Source organism: Coffea arabica, chromosome 3c, assembly GCF_036785885.1.
Source record: "Coffea arabica cultivar ET-39 chromosome 3c, Coffea Arabica ET-39 HiFi, whole genome shotgun sequence".
Lineage (NCBI taxonomy): Eukaryota > Viridiplantae > Streptophyta > Magnoliopsida > Gentianales > Rubiaceae > Coffea > Coffea arabica.
Window position 1 is genome coordinate 5,711,803 of NC_092314.1, and position 17,882 is coordinate 5,729,684.

General features: G+C 34.2%; 1 protein-coding gene across 1 annotated transcript; it reads left to right on the top strand.

Annotated features, from left to right (window-relative positions):
• The first annotated feature begins 8,594 nt into the window (after nt 1-8,594).
• On the top strand, nt 8,595-12,529 carry LOC113734376 (UPF0481 protein At3g47200-like). The gene is made up of 2 exons (XM_027260900.2): nt 8,595-8,813; nt 11,060-12,529. The coding sequence occupies exon 2, from the start codon at nt 11,094-11,096 to the stop codon at nt 12,384-12,386; it is 1,293 nt and encodes a 430-aa protein (XP_027116701.2). The 5' UTR covers nt 8,595-8,813; nt 11,060-11,093; the 3' UTR covers nt 12,387-12,529.
• Nucleotides 12,530-17,882: the final 5,353 nt, after the last annotated feature.

Genomic DNA, 17,882 nt, shown 5'->3' on the forward strand with positions numbered 1-17,882 from the left:
TTTTTTTTTTTTTTGCATCTATATATACATTTATATATACATGGGATGATTGCATTTAGTAAACCTAACAAGTTGGTACAGCTAAAAAGTGGCTAGATATACACCATTATTGCTGAAGTTCATTTTCTTAGGTCCTTCCGTTCGTACTTCATGAGATTATAATATGTGTTTATAATAGCACTATATAAGAAAGCAATCATTCACCTTTTTTATAATCAACGAAGGAATGATTAATTAGCTTTTGTAATCATTATTTATAAGCTGCTTACATACTTCTTGCTGCATTGTTTTGTTCTGCTAGACTGCTAGTGTTTTTTAACTCTCATGTCAAGACTAATAGTAGTTTTCCTCTTCAAAAGTCTATGGCTGCTAATTAAAGTCGTGTTATAAATATATCCTGATATTAATTCTCCATTTTTTATTATGCAGATTGAACATTTAATTTGCCATTTTACCAGCCATGACTTTATGATATTCTTACAATCTTAAACTTAATGCGGATAGTACTGGATTTTCTCATTTTCCGGATCCGGATCCGACGAGTCTCGGATCTGGGTCGGGTCTACTCGAAAAAATTTATCAAAACTTACAATTTATAATAAAAATGAGAAAAAAAATATTTGTAAACTAATTTCTAACTAATACAAAAAAAATAAATAAGAAAAGAAATCAAATTGACTTTACTCAAATACATCACCCTAATCAAATTATATTGATAAATATATTTTTTAAATTATTAATCCATTTATATCCGGATCCGGGTCTAATACGGGTTGGAATACTATATTCCGTATCCGACCCATTTTTGTTGTTTGACAAAACTGATCCGGGTCCGGGCAACGGAATTAAATCCCTACCCGTACCCGGACTCGGACCGTTGATAGGCCTAGAAAAGATTAATTAGCTTTTGTAATCATTATTTTTATGCTTCTTGCTGCATTGTTTTGTTTTGCTAGAGTGCTAGTGTTTTTTTAACTCTGAAGTCAAGATTAATAGTAATTTTCCTCTTCAAAAGTCTATGACTGCTAATTAAGTCGTGTTAGAAATATGTCCTGATATTAATTCTCCATTTTTTATTATGAAGAATGAACATTTGTTTTGCCATTTTACCAGCCATGACTTTATGATATTCTTACAATCTTAAACTTAATGCGGATTTTCAAATCTAGAAAAGTTGGAACTTTTGTGTTACGACACGTTAGAACTAACTTTGTTACATGATTTATTCATGCTAATTTTGATAAATAAATTATTTTGCGATATTTGATGAAAGTTCATACATATGTTAATTCAAGAAATAGACCAAGACATCTTCCTTTAGCTCCCTAAAAATCATTTAGAGTGTTATGTATGATTTGACAGGATCCATTTAATTTTATTTTCTCCAAAAATATTTTTTTGGCAAATGTACGTCAAGTTATAGCAAAATTACTTCAATATACATTTTTTGCCCTTTCTCTTGGCTAATATCCTTAAACATGGGTCTTTAAGCTACATTTTTTTACACTTTTTCTTTCTCAGTTTTATTGTATTGTTTAAAAGAATTATGATTAAAAAAATTCAAGGGCAGCTGAAAAGAATAAGCACCCCAGCACAACGTGCACGGTTACCCCTAGATTTAAACACATGAACAACCTAGGATTGACATTAAAACCATTAAAAGATAGTTTTAATGGATGAAGGCTTCTTGATGTGATAAGTTACCATGTGAAATTGCAGATCGAAGAATAGATTGATATGAGTTGCAATGGTAAACTACTACGGAAAAGTGATATGTATTTGTGAAGGATTCGAATCATGAATCTAACAGTAAGGAAGAATTTAAAATTCCTCCCCTAACCACTAAATTCCTTTCATCCTTATTGAAATATGTATTTGATTTGACACTGGGACTAATTAAATTGTCAACATGTTTGCATAAATGCTCTAGTTGAATTCTCAGTATGCTTCTTCAATTGAGAAATTATTAAAACTCAAACTCAACTTTGTAAATATATACCATTATGAAAGAAACCTGAAAAAGAAAATGCGCAAAGAGAAAAAGAGTGCACATAAAAGCAAAAAATTGTAGTGAACCTCTACCTCAACATCAGAAAACTGAACACTCTTTGCGGGGACTGACAGTTCAAACTCCCCATTGTTCCAACTTTGAGATGTGGGGGCCAACATGAAAGTTTCACCAAAACCTTAACACAAAAACAAAGAAATAATGAAATTTGAGGGGAAAATAATTTAATCTCCTAGAAAAAGGGGGGAAAAACAAAATTCAAGTGTTCACCATAAAAAGAAAAAGGGTAAAATACCAAAAAAAATCCCTATGATTTGCTAAATGTTCAATTTAAATCCCTCTAATTTGAAGATCTACACTATAGCTTCCCATGGTTTCGACGAAACTAAAGATTGGACAAAAAGCATCCAACCTAATGGTTGTACGTAAAATATCAATATTGCCCCTACTATACGTGAAATGCTTTCTATTCAATTTTCAATCCACAGGGAATTATAGTATAGTTTTTCAAAATATAAGAAATTAAATTGAATATTCAGCAAATCATAGGGAATTCATTTATACAGGAACAATATTGACAGTTCATATAAAACCGTTAGATTATATGCTTTTCATCCAATTTTTAATTTAGTTAAAACCACAAGCAGCTATAGTATATGTTTTCAAATTAGAGAGAGTTAAATTGAACATTTGACAAGCCATAGGGAGTTTTTTGACATTTTACCATAAGAAAAAACAAATCACGCAATTACCAAAGTAAGGAGAAAAAAGAAAAAAAAAAGTTTCCAGCCGAATCCTTTTATTTGTTCCCCTTTCGTAATATTCTCTTCCTCCTTTCTTGGTAAAATAATCAAACTAAACTCCTCCTTTGTGGTCATCCATCATTATGTGCTTATCGATGAATTAATATCGGAGGAAATCGAGAAGGCTTCACCAAAATATAAATTTTAGAAAGGTATGTTCAGTATTGGTATCTGAAATGACTTCTTTTGCTTTTCCTTTTATTCTTCTTCTTTTCGTGTGTCCAATAAAAGTCAGTATTAGTTCGTCTAATATTTATATAGATGAAGTAATTCGTCTAGTAATTTGATGAAATGCTCTTTTATGTCATTTAAGTAAATTTTTTCAGTTAAATCATTAATTGGTTGTTCTCCTTTGTGTGACTTTATTATGGTTATTGAATTTTCAGTTTTAATATGTTTTTTCTTTCTTTCTTTTCTATTTATTCTTTTATTTTGCCTTTTGTTATATTTATGATTGTTATTTTTCTTTTTTGTATTTAATAATGTATAAAGTTTTGGGGGTAGTTATGTCCACACAAGAATAAGTTTAACACCATTTAGCCTCCGTTAATTCAAAAGGGGTGATTGTTGGTTTCAAAAGTTCGAGGGGTACAATGGTAGTTTGGCTAAACCATGAGGGGTGTAGATGTAATTATCCCTATACATAAATGGGTGTATTTCTAGGATATCATCATGGCTTATTTTTTGCATGAATGACATTTGATGAATCTATTGAGAAGGACAACGATGGGATTTGGTTTATACCAATCCCAATTCACATCCTTAGCAGAATCCATGGCTTTATGCAGACCACGAAGATTAGGCGGACAAATATGATTAATCCATCCTCAAAATCTAAAGCTGCCATGTATATCCTTCGTCCTAGTCCATTTCAAATCACCATCTTTGCCAAAGCTTAGAAATTCTTAATGCTAAATCTTCACAGCAAAATTTATTTGTTCATGGGTTTGACACTATTTTCTTGTAATTTTTTTTTTTAGTAAGGAAGGAGTGAAATTTAAGAAACGGAAAGGTTGTTGAGGAATTAAAATCCAAAATCTCTACGTTACCGGGTCTTAGCCTTGAATTTGACACCATTTACTTATCCTAAACGATAAGCAAAGTTACGGTGCCTTAGAAACATGAATCTACGTCGCACTGTGTCCATAAATGAGCTTTTCAACCCATTATATTAGTTTGCTGCGAATTTCCATGTATCTTATTTCTTGTGAACATTCAGAACTAAATGCTATCTGATTTCTTCCAAATGGTTTCTCATTTTTTTCCCATCCCGGTTTGATTTGCATTCCATGAAAAGATGCATCCCATTTGCTTCTAAACAATCATTATTGATTAATTTGACCTTGACGAATCAAATGCCTTCTATCTATAAAAGTATGCATAATAGAAATCAGAAGATCACATACTAATCTATGATAATTGCATAATTCTTAAAAAATTCATCATTTTATTTTGACCAATTGGATGAAGAAAAGAACCTTTGATTTCAATCCAGAATGTAATGCATAATATATTTTCATTCCTCATTATAGAAGCTTTTATCCAAATGCACTGGGTAATCAACAAAAGATCACATCAGCCACCGTTTTGAACTTATCATTCATATAATTCGTTTCAAGGTGTTATTTCAAGCATTCGGTCAAACCCAACCCCCCCCCCCCCCCGGGGCCTTTCCCAAAAAAAAAAAAAAAAGAACAAAGAAAGTAATTGGAAACAGCTCAGGCAAAATAGGAAAGGTAGCTTGCGATACACTTCTAAAAAAAAATGAAAGAAACTGGATCGTGATGGAATTGTGTTTAAAAAGACACTTGGTTACTCAAAAACGAGCCCCATTTATAATGCATAATTAATTCAACATGAAAGTACATTTCAAATTAAAAGGGTTCCAACTTTAGTACAGCATATGACAAAAGCAAACAGAAATGATATTCCATTATTCAAATTTAGTAACCTTTATGTACTCAAGATAAAAGCTTAAGAAACGAATTAAGAGAACCTGAAGAGCAGGATGGGACATTGCACAGAAACCGCCAGTGTTATATATAGGGCAATTGTGATTGCTAGAGCAAATATTGGGTTGAAAATATCGTTGGTGCAGGGGCTAAATGTACTGTAGAAATAGAAACCAAGCTTTGGGCTATTTATTTATGTTTCCATGTGGCATTAAGGGATTGGCTAGTATTATTGTTTGGTTGGCAGAGTGGTCACATGGGATTGAATCCCTTATCAGCAATAGAAGTCAGCCACTAAGGAGGAGTCTCGTTTGATTAACAAAAAATTTTCCTTTGCCTCAATATCGTTTTTCCTTTGATTGTTCTTATGGGTTTATGATTTATTATCAATTTGGATCCATCATGTACTGGGAACAGTTAAGTACTAATCTTCTTCTCCTTTCTTGTTAATTATTCCTAGCTTAATTTCATAGAGACTACGAATATATGTATTCTGGTTTGGTCATTTTTGTTTACGTTTGACTGTAAAAGCACAGCTTTACGTGTGTGCTATAAATATATATATATATATATATATATTATAAGTGTTTGTGCCTATATATACGTTTGGACTTGTTCGTAATCAATAACAAAAAATTCTTGTTAATTTTAAAACTATTTCTCATTTAAAAATTATGCACAGATATCTAGGGTAACATTGAAGTTGGGTGCTTAATGTTAGGTTGGCTAGGTTCTCAAATAATTTACACGTTTGAGTTTGGCAGAAGAGTAACCGACAACTAGGGTAACATTGAAAGCAGAATATTTGACGTTCAAAATTTTCTCTTCTAACCATATTCAAGAAAAATAAATAAAAATTTCACATGTGGGGGACTTGCAACGTTCTGGCATATGGTACCAACTAATTGGAACGCTGCCAACATCATTTCCGTCAAGAAGCAACAGTAGCAGGCAGGCACACCCGAGGATCAACAACAAGAGGCGCCCCCTCGCCCCCCATCATCCCCTCGCCAAAGATCCTTCCTCATAATAGAATAGGATTTCAAAAAAAAAAAAAAAAGAATAAAGCTAATTAGAACGTGGAGAACTATAGATATCATCAAGATTAATTTTTCAAAATCACTTCTTTGTCAATGAAAAAGAAAATGAATATGTTGGTGAATGGTGAATATACGAGGTTGGTGAGATAGTGATATCTGGTCATCAACTCTCCCAACCTCCCCCTGGCAACTCAAAGGAACTTCCCCTGAAAATTCAAATGCTCATTAACTCTCCCAGCCTCCCCACCGACAACTCCAAGGATCGTCCCCCTTGAAGATTTTAATCCTCATCAACTCTCCCAACCTCTCGCCTGAAGATTTAGATGCTCAAGAAAAAGAATATTGTCAATGTGCTTCCAATGGGCTTCAAAAATAGTTTAGGGACTAACAAATAATAAACTTGAAGTACCATTGTGAGACTTTAAATTAGTTTCAAGGATCAAATATATAAACTGCTTAAAAAAATAACAGAGAGCTAAGGTGAACTTTGTTTGAGAGAAGGTGTTGCAAGGTATAGTTGACATGAAGTATGTCAACACAAATGACCAAGTTACAAATATATTCACAAAGAGTTTAACTCCTTCCAAGTTAATAAAATTTCGAGAGATGCTCGGCATGATTACAAGGAAAATGTCAGGATCAAGCGCTTACCATTACACCAAAAGCTATAGTTATTAGCAAAGACGTAACTTTATTTCCTTAACCACAATGGCAGCGCAAAGCACCATACCACGTTCGACTAGCATGAGGGGCTGCACCCCTGAGTGCCACGGGTTGGGCGGTTAGTCCCTTCGAGTCGGGATATGAGGAATGTTTCTGATTTGGCCAACAGAAAATCAATGCTGATGGGAAATGTTAAAAGTCATCACTAACTTATGACAATCTAATGGGCTACATTCATTTATGAATTTATATTTAGTAGTGAGTTTGTTTCTTTCTTTAGCTAGTAGTAGTTTGTTAGGAGAATTGGCAGAGGTAAATTTTTGCAACTTGGTCGTGGGAACTGTTTTACTGCAAAGTCACGCTTGAATCTAAAGCGAAGTTAGACGAGAATTTACCAGATTTTTAGGAATCTAGCATTTAATGTAACGAGGACAATTGGTGCTGTATGTCGAGCACCTTATTAGTGTATAGAGGTTCATTTCCTCCGTCGAAATGCACCAAAGTTCAAGAGAAGATAATAAATAAATGAACTCAATAGTTGTGTGAGTGTTTGAGCAAACATCTCAAGAGTAATGCTTTCATAGAAGAGAGTGAAGTTGAATTTAATAGTGTCTAGTATAAGCTGATTTTGTGAGTATTATTATTATGAGTAAATCTCATAGAAGAGAGTGAAGTTCAACTTTATGTAACTAAAGCGTCTGTGTTTGGATAGGAGATTATTTGGGATAATTTTTTTGAAAATAATACCGTAACACTTTTTTGATGTGGTGTATATGAGATAGAAAGGTGGTTGAAAATATGTAAATAATGCAAATAAATCAATATATGTAAATAAAGTGTAAACTAAACACACAGTAGTTATCTATTTTGGTACAAGTTAATTCCGGTGCAAGTTATCTATTTTACACTCAAGTCAAATGCTCAAGACTAGAATAAAACAACCCAATTGAAAACCTTGGAAGAGTAGGACATTGCTAAGAAACTTCACTTAAACAATATTCTCAAGGAACGACGAGTAGATGTACAGGGTAGGGGCACTTGAGATTGGTGGAGGATATAGAAGAGTTGAAAACTTGGTGCAAGGCTAATATGTACTCAATCTCAAGCATGGGCAACAGATTAGTGGTTTAGTGCGTTTGCCCTATGTGTGTGTGTGTGTGTGTGTTCTGCCTTTGTCATATTTGTATATATCCATACAGCCACACCAGCCAAGCACCACGGTGCCCCCAAAAGCGATGGGACATTTTCATTTTCATCTATAGACTTTTTCAGAAAATTTGTTTCTACCCTACCAATTTGCAAGGCTAATACGTACTCACAATCTCAAGCATTGGCAACAGATTAGTGGTTTAGTGCGTTTGCCCATGTGTGTGTGTGTGTTCTGCCTTTGTCATATTTATATATATCCATACAGCCAAACCAGCCAAGCACCACGGTGCCCCCAAAAGCGATGGGACATTTTCATTTTCATCTATAGACTTTTTCAGAAAATTTGTTTCTACCCTACCAATTTGCAAGGCTAATACGTACTCAAAATCTCAAGCATTGGCAACAGATTAGTGGTTTAGTGCGTTTGCCCCATGTGTGTGTGTGTGTTCTGTCTTTGTCATATTTGTATATATCTATACAGCCAAATCAGCCAAGAACCACGGTGCCCCCAAAAGCCATGGGACATTTTCATTTTCATCTATAGACTTTTGCAGAAAATTTGTTTCTACCCCACTAATTTGTAAATGTTTCCCCACTTATCAAAGGGATTTTTTTTTTGGGTATTGGGTATAAGAAATATTTTAATTTTTCACTTGATAAGGCGTAGAAAATTAATAATAGAAAATTACAATAGAGAAATATCAGTTACCTAAAAACTTCATCATTTTATTTGTGACTGAATTGGATGAAGATAAGAACCTTTGATTTCAATCCAGAAATGGTAAACCTTCCCCACCCCTATAGCTAAATGGTAAACCTTTCCCACCCCTGTGATACGAAACAAACAAAATGAATGGGCAGTCAATGAATGGTCATTTTCAGAGCTTTTGAAAAGTTTTTGTTCCTTCATGTGCACCATAGTTCACGTAAAATCAATCAAGGAAAGTCCTTACATAGATATAAAAATCTAAACCAGTTGTCAAACTCGGCCCTTGAACACGCTTTCCCAGCTCAAAACACAGCAATTCCTCGCAAGACTAAAAAACAAGAAAAGAGCTGTTTTACCTCTGAGAACTTTCTTTGTTGCTATCAAAATCAACTCAAGATCCTGCAACTTCATTGCTGAATTCAGAAAAGAAGAAGGAATCGCTCCTCCAGTTTATAATCAAAGATCCCCTTCTTATTTGCAACCATCCGAGTGAGTTTTCTTATTAATCATCCCTTTTCCCTAAATTATATAAACATTTATTTATGTTATTTGAGTGGTATTTTAGCGTCTTCAGGTGGAGAATTTATAAAAGGAATCCACTAGTTTGTACTAATTGCCAACTACTAAAGACAAAGCACGAAACTCCATTGTAGATATAAGTTGTATCTGGACCCTTATGCCTAAAAAAGTTGTCAAATTGAATGCATTCATGCAGCACATAGATTGTTCAGATAGTGCTTCTGGAGCTTATATTTTGCTATTTGGACTACCAGATTGCCATTCACATGATTGGTACACCAATTTAGCTTGCTTAGCTTGATTCTTATTTAGAAATTATGATACCGGAGTTATTCATGGTATCATATTACATTTGTTCTACATCCGTAGGTAATTTGGGATTCTTATTGTATTATCGCCCAAGTGGTATTAATATTGTGTTAGTCAGAACGGTAAGTTACTCACTGATGATTTCTAAATTTCATAAACTTTTCTTATTGGCCTTTAGTTTGAATAAAATACAGAAAATTCAACATTTATGTCCTCATTTTGATTCTCAGTAGCAGGAACAGTTTTCCGGGTAATCCTATACATTCTCGGTAACTGCAATTTGACAAAATTTTCCAGATTATAAAGGTACGGACTGTACAGGCTCAAATCATGTTTCTAAGCATTAACAGATTTCACGTATATATGCTCGCAATTACCTTCTTGTCAAGTGTTGATTGTCTGACATCGACTATGTTTCCAGTTGGGATCCTCTACGCCGCCATTTGATGTCAAATTCAGTGTCAATCCCACTTATCATATGATGGTTGAAGAAATTTAAATAAATAGTACATAACAAATTAAATAAACAGGACACTTGGCATAAATATAGAAGTGGCACTGAATTATCACTGAAAAAGTGGCACTGAGGATCCCGTATGGTATGTTTCATAGCTTTCATCTATATCTTGCAAATTTAACTTAGGTGTATGAACAAGATTTTCATTTTCTTCATCTATGACTGCTTCTAGATTAAACTTGGTTAAGAGCCAATTTTGAGCCAAAGGAAATTTTCAATTTTCTATGTAAAATTTATTGAGAAATTTTAATTTCATCCCATTAATTTGCATGAGGATTATATATAATTTTCCGAGTTAATGATGTACAAAAAGGTTTAAGCCTCTGCTTTGTTAAAGTCAACTCATGAAGTTGGCATTACGCGGGAATCATCTTCGGTATAGATACATTACTTATGCAAGTACGTATATTCTTACATCTTTTTCTCCAACTTCGGTGAGCTCTATCTTCATTCTTCAGGATTCCTAACAACAAAAGTAGCAGTGTATGCTTGGGCATACACTTGGGCTTCCCGCATGGGAGTCCTTTCTGAAAACAAAAAATTGTTCATCATTCATGTTTCATCCATCTTTTAAACAGGAAGTATAGAAACACAGAACGGTTAGTTACTGATAATTTCTGAATTTCATAAACTTTTCTTCTTGGTCTTTAGTTTGCACAAGACCTACCCAAAAAAGTTTGCATAAGAGATAGAAAATCCAACATTTGTGTCCTCATTATGATTCTTAGCAACAGGAACATTTTTCCAGCTGATAGTATACATTCTTGGTAACTACAATTTGACCAAAATTTCCACATTGTTAAAGTACGGACTACACAGGCTCAAACTAAATTTCTAAGCATTAATAGATTCCATATATATGCTCGCAATTACCTTCTTGTCTAGCTAAGTGTTGATCATCTGACGTCGACTGCGCTTCAGAGCTTTCATCTATATCTTGTAAATTAACTTTGGTGGTATGAATAAGATTTTCCTTTTCTTCATCTTTGACTGCTTCTACATTCAATATGGTTTGGAGCCAAATTTTAGGCTTTACTTTATCATTCAGAGAATTTTAATCTACTGTCTGATCAAAAGGCATGTTCTGGTGCAAGTTAACTGTACCCAAGAAACAACAAAATGTCATTAGTCACTCACAAGGTATTTTTTTTAAAAAAAAAAAAAAGATTTTTGGGACAGTTATCTAGCTCGGACCTTAAGATTCACTCCAATAGGAATCAACCTTGACAGTTAAATTAGCTGATCCTTCCTTTTTTTTTAAAAAAAAAAAAAAAAACCTTCTTTTATGGTGTAAATGGAAGGATTCGAACCTAAGACCTCTTACTCACACTTCCTCTCCCAACCCATACCTTCCCCAGTTGGCTGATCCTCTTGATGTTTTCTCCTGCAGCAATTCTTCATTTTGTTATACGTACTCAACAAAGATGTCTAGAGACAGATCTCACCAAATTGCCATTCGCATTGATCAAAAGCTTTCTGACCTATTGGATACGTCGGAGAAGCCAGCGATCTTCAAAATCCATGGTCAACTACGAAGTGAAAATGAAGAGGCATACGAACCAGAAGTGGTTTCCATCGGACCTTATCACCACGGTAAGCCTAAACTGAAAGAGATGGAGAAGCATAAGCTAAGGTACTTCAAAGAGATTCTTCGTCGTAGAGGTGAGAGTGCTGAGAGATACATCATAGCTTTGGCTGATCTTCAAGATCAAGCTCGAAGGTGTTACGCAGAAGAAATCAATCTTAGTAATGATGATTTTGTTGAAATGCTATGCCTTGATGGCTGCTTTATCATCGAGTTCTTGAGGAAATGTGGACATTCAGGATCACACTGGCAGAATGACCCCCTTTTTCAGATGCTTTGGCTACGCACAGCCACTGTGAATGACCTAATATTATTTGAGAATCAGTTGCCCTTTTTTGTCCTGCAGAAACTGTTCGATATGACCAAGTCACCAAGAGGAGAAGGGAACCTTATTGACCTAGCTATTCATCTCTGTCGGGTTGGGAACTTGCCCAATCCAGGTCTAAATTCTCATTCTGAAATCTTCGAACTTTTTAATGCGGTTCATCTTCTTGGCCTCGTGCACAAAATTCTGTCTGCCTCATTTTCTGAAACACTTTCCTCAACCATGAATTCCAATCGTACGGGCTCAAATCTGTTCGTAAAATCAGCTGGTGAGCTCCGACAAAGTGGAATCAAGTTCGAGAAGGCAGAGGATGGTAAATCCTTGTTCCATATCACTTTCGAAAATGGTGTATTTAAAATCCCTCCTTTAGTTGTGGAAGATCATACAGAATCCGTCTTCAGAAACTTGATTGCATATGAAGAGTATATGTCTAATCCATCTGAGACATGGAAGTGCGTAACTGATTACATAATCTTCATAGATTGTCTCATAGATTCCCCATCCGATGTTGAAACGCTTCGCAGACATGATACCATCGAGAATCGGTTAGGTAGTGATGAAGCACTCTCTACAATGTTTAACAAGCTAAGCAACCATGTTCATGTTGGCGGGAGATTCTGTTACACCAAAATTTTTGATGATGTGGACAAGTACACTCGCAGGCGCTGGCATATTTGGAGGGCGCACCTACTGAGCAAATATTTTAATAACCCGTGGGCTTTCATTTCGTTTCTGGCTGCATGTGCCTTGCTTCTCCTAACAAGTGTGCAGGCCATATTTTCCATCCTACAGTATACTTCGGCTTAACGAAATAGAAGTAAGCTAGTTGTGTAATTTGTTAGTCATTGAACTTAAAATACGAATAAAGTCATTGTACTTGTAACAAATTCTTGATCTGTATGATGTAAAGAACTCTGCTGTCTTGTATATTACATGAACTCCTAAATGCATGTTCCGCTAATTAATAATGAAAATGATCTTTTCTGTAATATAATCTACAACCAAACATTAGAATGGCAACGCCACAGCTGCCTCATGGACCATAGTGAGTATCTATAGTGAGTGTGTCTGTGTATGACCATAGTGAGTGTTACTAGCAAATGCAAAGGATGAAGATGAGAACCCAATAAAGCACGAAAGGTTAAGCGCACAAGATTTTAAGCAAACTGCAAAGAAAGAGTTAAAGAATGAACCTTTAGCATTCATCTGGCAAAAAAATCCTTGGCATACTATTGTAAATAATAGAAGTTAGACACCGTTAGATCGAAATTCTACCAATATTAGTGTACTGAAAACATATAATACTGCAGGATCTAATTGTTACTCCTGCGGCTTAAAGAAGAAAACAGAGAAAAGACTCGGTTGATTTTCAAACAAAACAAACCCATTAAAGTGCACTTCATTAATTGCTTGTTAATTGTGGTTCCTGAAATCTTATTTAATTGAGAAATTTCTAATTTTGTGATGAATTTTAAAAAAATTCTACAAAATAGGTGATTTTGGCAATGAATTCCGTCCGGGGGTCTTCGCATTCGTAGAGCTCGCATTTCACGAATGCGAGATTAGAATAGAGCTCGCATTCGCGAAATGCGAGCTCTACTTATTGAGCTCGCATTCCGCAAATGCGAGCTCTAATTTAATTTTTTTTACTAGCTCCCCCAGAGCTCTCTAGCAGCCTCTATATTCGTAAAAAAAGAAAGGAACTCCTGGGTCAGAGAATGAATTCCACTTCCCTGATTAGCACCAATCGTCATGAACTGGAAAGGCTAGCTCAGAAGATGGCTAGGCCCCTGTTAGCACCAAAAGCGTTAGGGGGCCCGCACTGGAGGCATCAGAGACTTCAATGTTAGTTTTCTTGAACTGCAAATCTTCCAAAAAGAAAAAAAAATTACACTTGACTCTATTTCTTTCAGAAATAGCGGGCAGGCAAAGCAAAGAAACGAAGCTGACTCTCATGAATGGATGTCCGAGCTAGAGAATTTTTTCCAGAAAATAGTAAGAGCTAAATACGAGCTCCTAAATGTTTTTTGTTTAAATTTTGCAAATAGCTCGCATTTGATAAATTTGTCCTCCAAAAATTGTATTTAACTTTTTTGTTAGATTTCGCATTTATAAGTATGACTTTCAAAAAATTAAATTCAAACTTGTTAGGAAAAAAATTTTAAATGAAATTTACGAAATTTAAAATGAAATTCAAACTTAATATAATTTACTATACATGCATAATTCTTTTATAATAAAAAAAATTGGTAATTGTATGGTTGGAAATACGTTATTTTATTATAATACATTTAAATAGGGGAAAAAGTACACATGCATAGTTCTATTTGTTACTTTTCATTATTATTATTATTATTTTTTTGCTTGCAGGTGCTTATTGTAGCAGGAACTAGTACCACATCAAGGGCGTTGAGCTGGGTTATCTCCTTGCTACTGAAGCATAGGCACGTTTTGCAAAAAGCCCAGGAAGAGATTGACTCTTTTGTTGGTAAAGAGAGATGGGTAGAAGAATCTGATATCAAGAATTTAGTCTACCTACAGGCCATTGTCAAAGAGACAATGCGACTACATCCACCAGCACTTGTACCTATGCCACGCCAAGCCTGAGCTCGCATTCCCGGAATGCGAAGACCCCTATTTGCAGAACACACTCCAAGAACCGCCCTCGTTGTAGAATTCTTTTTTTTTTTTCCATCATAAACTAAGAATTCACCCTATTTAATTAGCCACTGCTTCCACATTGGATAGAATGCTACGTAAAGCATAAAGACTAAGGGTCCATTTGTTTCGGTTTCCAGAAAAATATTTTCCTAATTTCCCGTGATTGGTTGCACAAAAGTTACTGAAAACATTTTCCTATGTAAAATATTTTCACTCATCTTATGGAAAACAACTTCCCTTCCAAACTTACTGAAGTAGTTTTCCGAAATGCATGCATCCCGCCTGTAATATGTTCCAAACTTACTGAAACATCTTGTAGTATGTTCTTTTTTTTTTAGTGTAAACAGGAGGACTCGAACCCAAAATCTCTTCCTTACACTCCCTCCCCCGTACCACCTAACCCAACCCAACCCTCCCCCTAGTATATTCAAAAAAAAAAAAAAAAAACCTCATCCTGCTCATCCTATGCTAGTAATTAATTATGTATAATAGAGACATTCTGTTCTAGAGAAACTTTCAGCAGTGAGAGTGCAAGATATATGTCACAATAAGCATTGCATGTGATTGATATTTGACACTAAATGGCCAGCAATTTGTTTATTGCTTAAGGAGGTATTTTTTATTCATATATACATTTCTCCAAGATTTTTTAAAGTTAAACAATGAGATAAATTTTCTTATTTTGCATGAGAAGAAGTATGTAGTTATAATGTGTAGAAAGTAAAGATAGAGATAAAAGTGAAAATATTTCAAAAGTTAAACAAACACCAGAAAAATGAAGTAAGAAAATATTTTTAATAAACTAACCAAACACCTGAAAATGATGAAAGGGAAATGATTTTCATGGAAAATTACTTCCACAGAAAATATTTTCCAAAGGAAAACATTTTACTTCCAACCAAACAGACCCTAAATGAAAAAAAGAAACAATACAATAGGTAAATCTTTCATGCTTGCTAGTACCAAAATTAAGTACTTGCGCAAATTTTAAGTAGTTTCTTAGCTGCAAATGAGAAGGTTTTATCTAAGAAATTTTGTCTCCAATGTTCTGACCTTTGTCATGCTCTCACTTCGCGAAGCAAAGCATATGCTAAGGAATGAAGGGCTGAGACGTGTGAACTTGTTTAAAGAATTAAAGGGCTTAAACGTTGGCTGTTCTCTTCTCTTTTCTTCATTGGACTCAGTCGCTCACTATTTTCTCTCTACAAACGAAAAATTTCCAGCCATATTAAATTTATTGGAGAAGAACAGCTATGAACTTATATATCAAAATTCGTGAAAATTAAAATGTTTAAGAGTTTATACGTCTTCTATGAATGAATACCTTCAAGTACAGATTATCTTCTGCTGAGTACATTAATAAGTTCAAAGTAATTTTTTGTACAAGTGTGGAGGAAAATAAATTGTTTTTGTATATTGTAATATTGGAGAAAAGAACAAAGTGGGTAGACTATTAATTACTAAAAAAAAAATCATTTTTCAACTATTTAAATTTGTATACCAAAAGCAGAAAAAAAAACTTTTATTCTTCATCGCGAGCATAAGATAACAGCCAATGTTCAATAACGCCACTCTTAAATTTTCTTTTAATACGATTTACTACATTTTTCTACGTAAAATTAGACTTATGCCACTAGATTAATATATCCAAATGGTGACAACATGGACTACGTAAGTGCACCATAATAGTATAAAGTGGTCTTACCAATAAAAATAACAATAATAGTATAAAGTGGACTGCCTATGAGCTTCCCATCCCAAAGGATATAATTTCCAGCGGCTTTCGCCAGCTTTTTTTCTGTGTTTCTGATCAAGATCGCTACACCTTAGACTCTCCTCTTGTCCAGGTAAATTTTTCGAGTATTTCTCTGCTGTGAAATATATTGGAAATCTGACTAGCGATCGAGTTGAAAAAAAGGAAATGTGGAAAAGAGAAAAAGAGTGCCCATAAAAGCAAAAAATTGTAGTGAACCTCTGTCTCAACATCAGAAAACTGAACACTCTTTTCAGGGATTGACATATTTCAAACTCCCCATTGTTCCAACTTTGAAGTGCTTGATGTGGGAGCCAACAAGAAAGTTTCACCAAAACCTTAACACGAAAACAAAGATACAGCGAAATTTGAGGGGAAAATAATTTAATCTCCTAGAAAAGGGAGGAAAAGCAAAATTCAAATGCTTACCCATAAAAAGAAAAAACAAATCAAGCAATTACAAAAATAAGGGGAAAAAGAAAAAAAAAAAAAAAAAAGAAGTTACCTGCCATGCCATTATATTATATATGGCCTTTTACAGATGAATTTATTTTTGTAAACTTTTCTGCATGAAGATTAAGATGTAGTTCAAAAAGTCAAAACCCCAAAGTCGATGAGTGAAAACCAAAAAAATAGAATCTGGTTGCTGGAGGGTGAAGAGCAAAAACAAAAAGAAACCTATCCCTTATAGCTTCATCAGTGACGATCACTGACAATATGATGATCACCAATGTATTGTGCATGCCTGTTCGTATTTGTGTGATTTGTGACAAGAAGTTAAAACAATTATAGCTGAATTCTTTGGTTGCCAAGAGTTTATTCTATATAGATATATTGGTATTTGAGAAAAATGAAAAATGGCTAAAAATATTTTCAAAACAAAATTGCATAACAGCTTAAAATTGTGCCTGATTTCGTGCTCATCTGAGCTTCTGTAAATCTTTTGACTCGTTCCTCCTCCTTCACCCAGCCGAATCCTTTTATGCGTTCCCCCTTCCTAATATTCTCTTCCTAATATCCTTTTATGCTTATCGATGAACTAATATCGGAGGAAATCTAGAAGGCTTCACCAAAATATAAATATAAATTTTAGAAAGGCATGTTCAATATTAGTATCCGAAATGACTTCTTTTGCTATTTTTTGCTTTTCCTCCTATCCTTCTTCTTTTTATGTGTCCAACAAAAGTCAGTATCAATTCGTCTAATATTTATATAGATGAAGTAGGTAAAGAGTATTCGTCTATTAATTTGATGAAATGCTCATTTGAATGTGCTCTTTTATATCATTTAAGTAAATTTTTCCAGTTAAATCATTAATTGGTTGTTCTCCTTTGTGTGACTTTATTATGGTTATTTAATTTTCAGTTTTAATATGTTTCTTCTTTCTTTTCTTTTCTATTAATGATGGGTGCAATTAATGAATGATAGTGCTATTTCAGTTAAAAGCTATCTTTTAATGGCTTTAATTCTCGAGGTTATTCATATATATATATATATATATATATATATATATATATATATATAAGGGTTAATTGCATTTACCTCCCCTATATTTTGACCAAACTACTAATAGACCACTACAAGAAATATGTTTTTCAGTGACAAAAATTTATGTGACAATAAAAATCTTGTCACAGATAACCTAATTCAGTGACGACATTAGGTGTCATCACAGATGAGTACAGCACAAGCATAATCAGTGACAACATTGGAAGTTGTCATTCTCAACTCGTCACGAAATAGTTGGCGCGCATCTCATTTGATGCCGCGGGAAATGATTTTATGACAACTCAAGTAAAGTCGTCACAAACGCTCTCTCTACAGTGATAACATAACTTGTTGTCATTGAAAGTCTACCTGGTTCCAATTTTGTGACAACGTTTTGCATC

What these genes read in the sequence shown, in the direction of transcription:
- LOC113734376 (XM_027260900.2), top strand. Translation starts at nt 11,094, where the DNA reads ATGTCTAGAGACAGATCTCACCAAATTGCCATTCGCATTGATCAAAAG.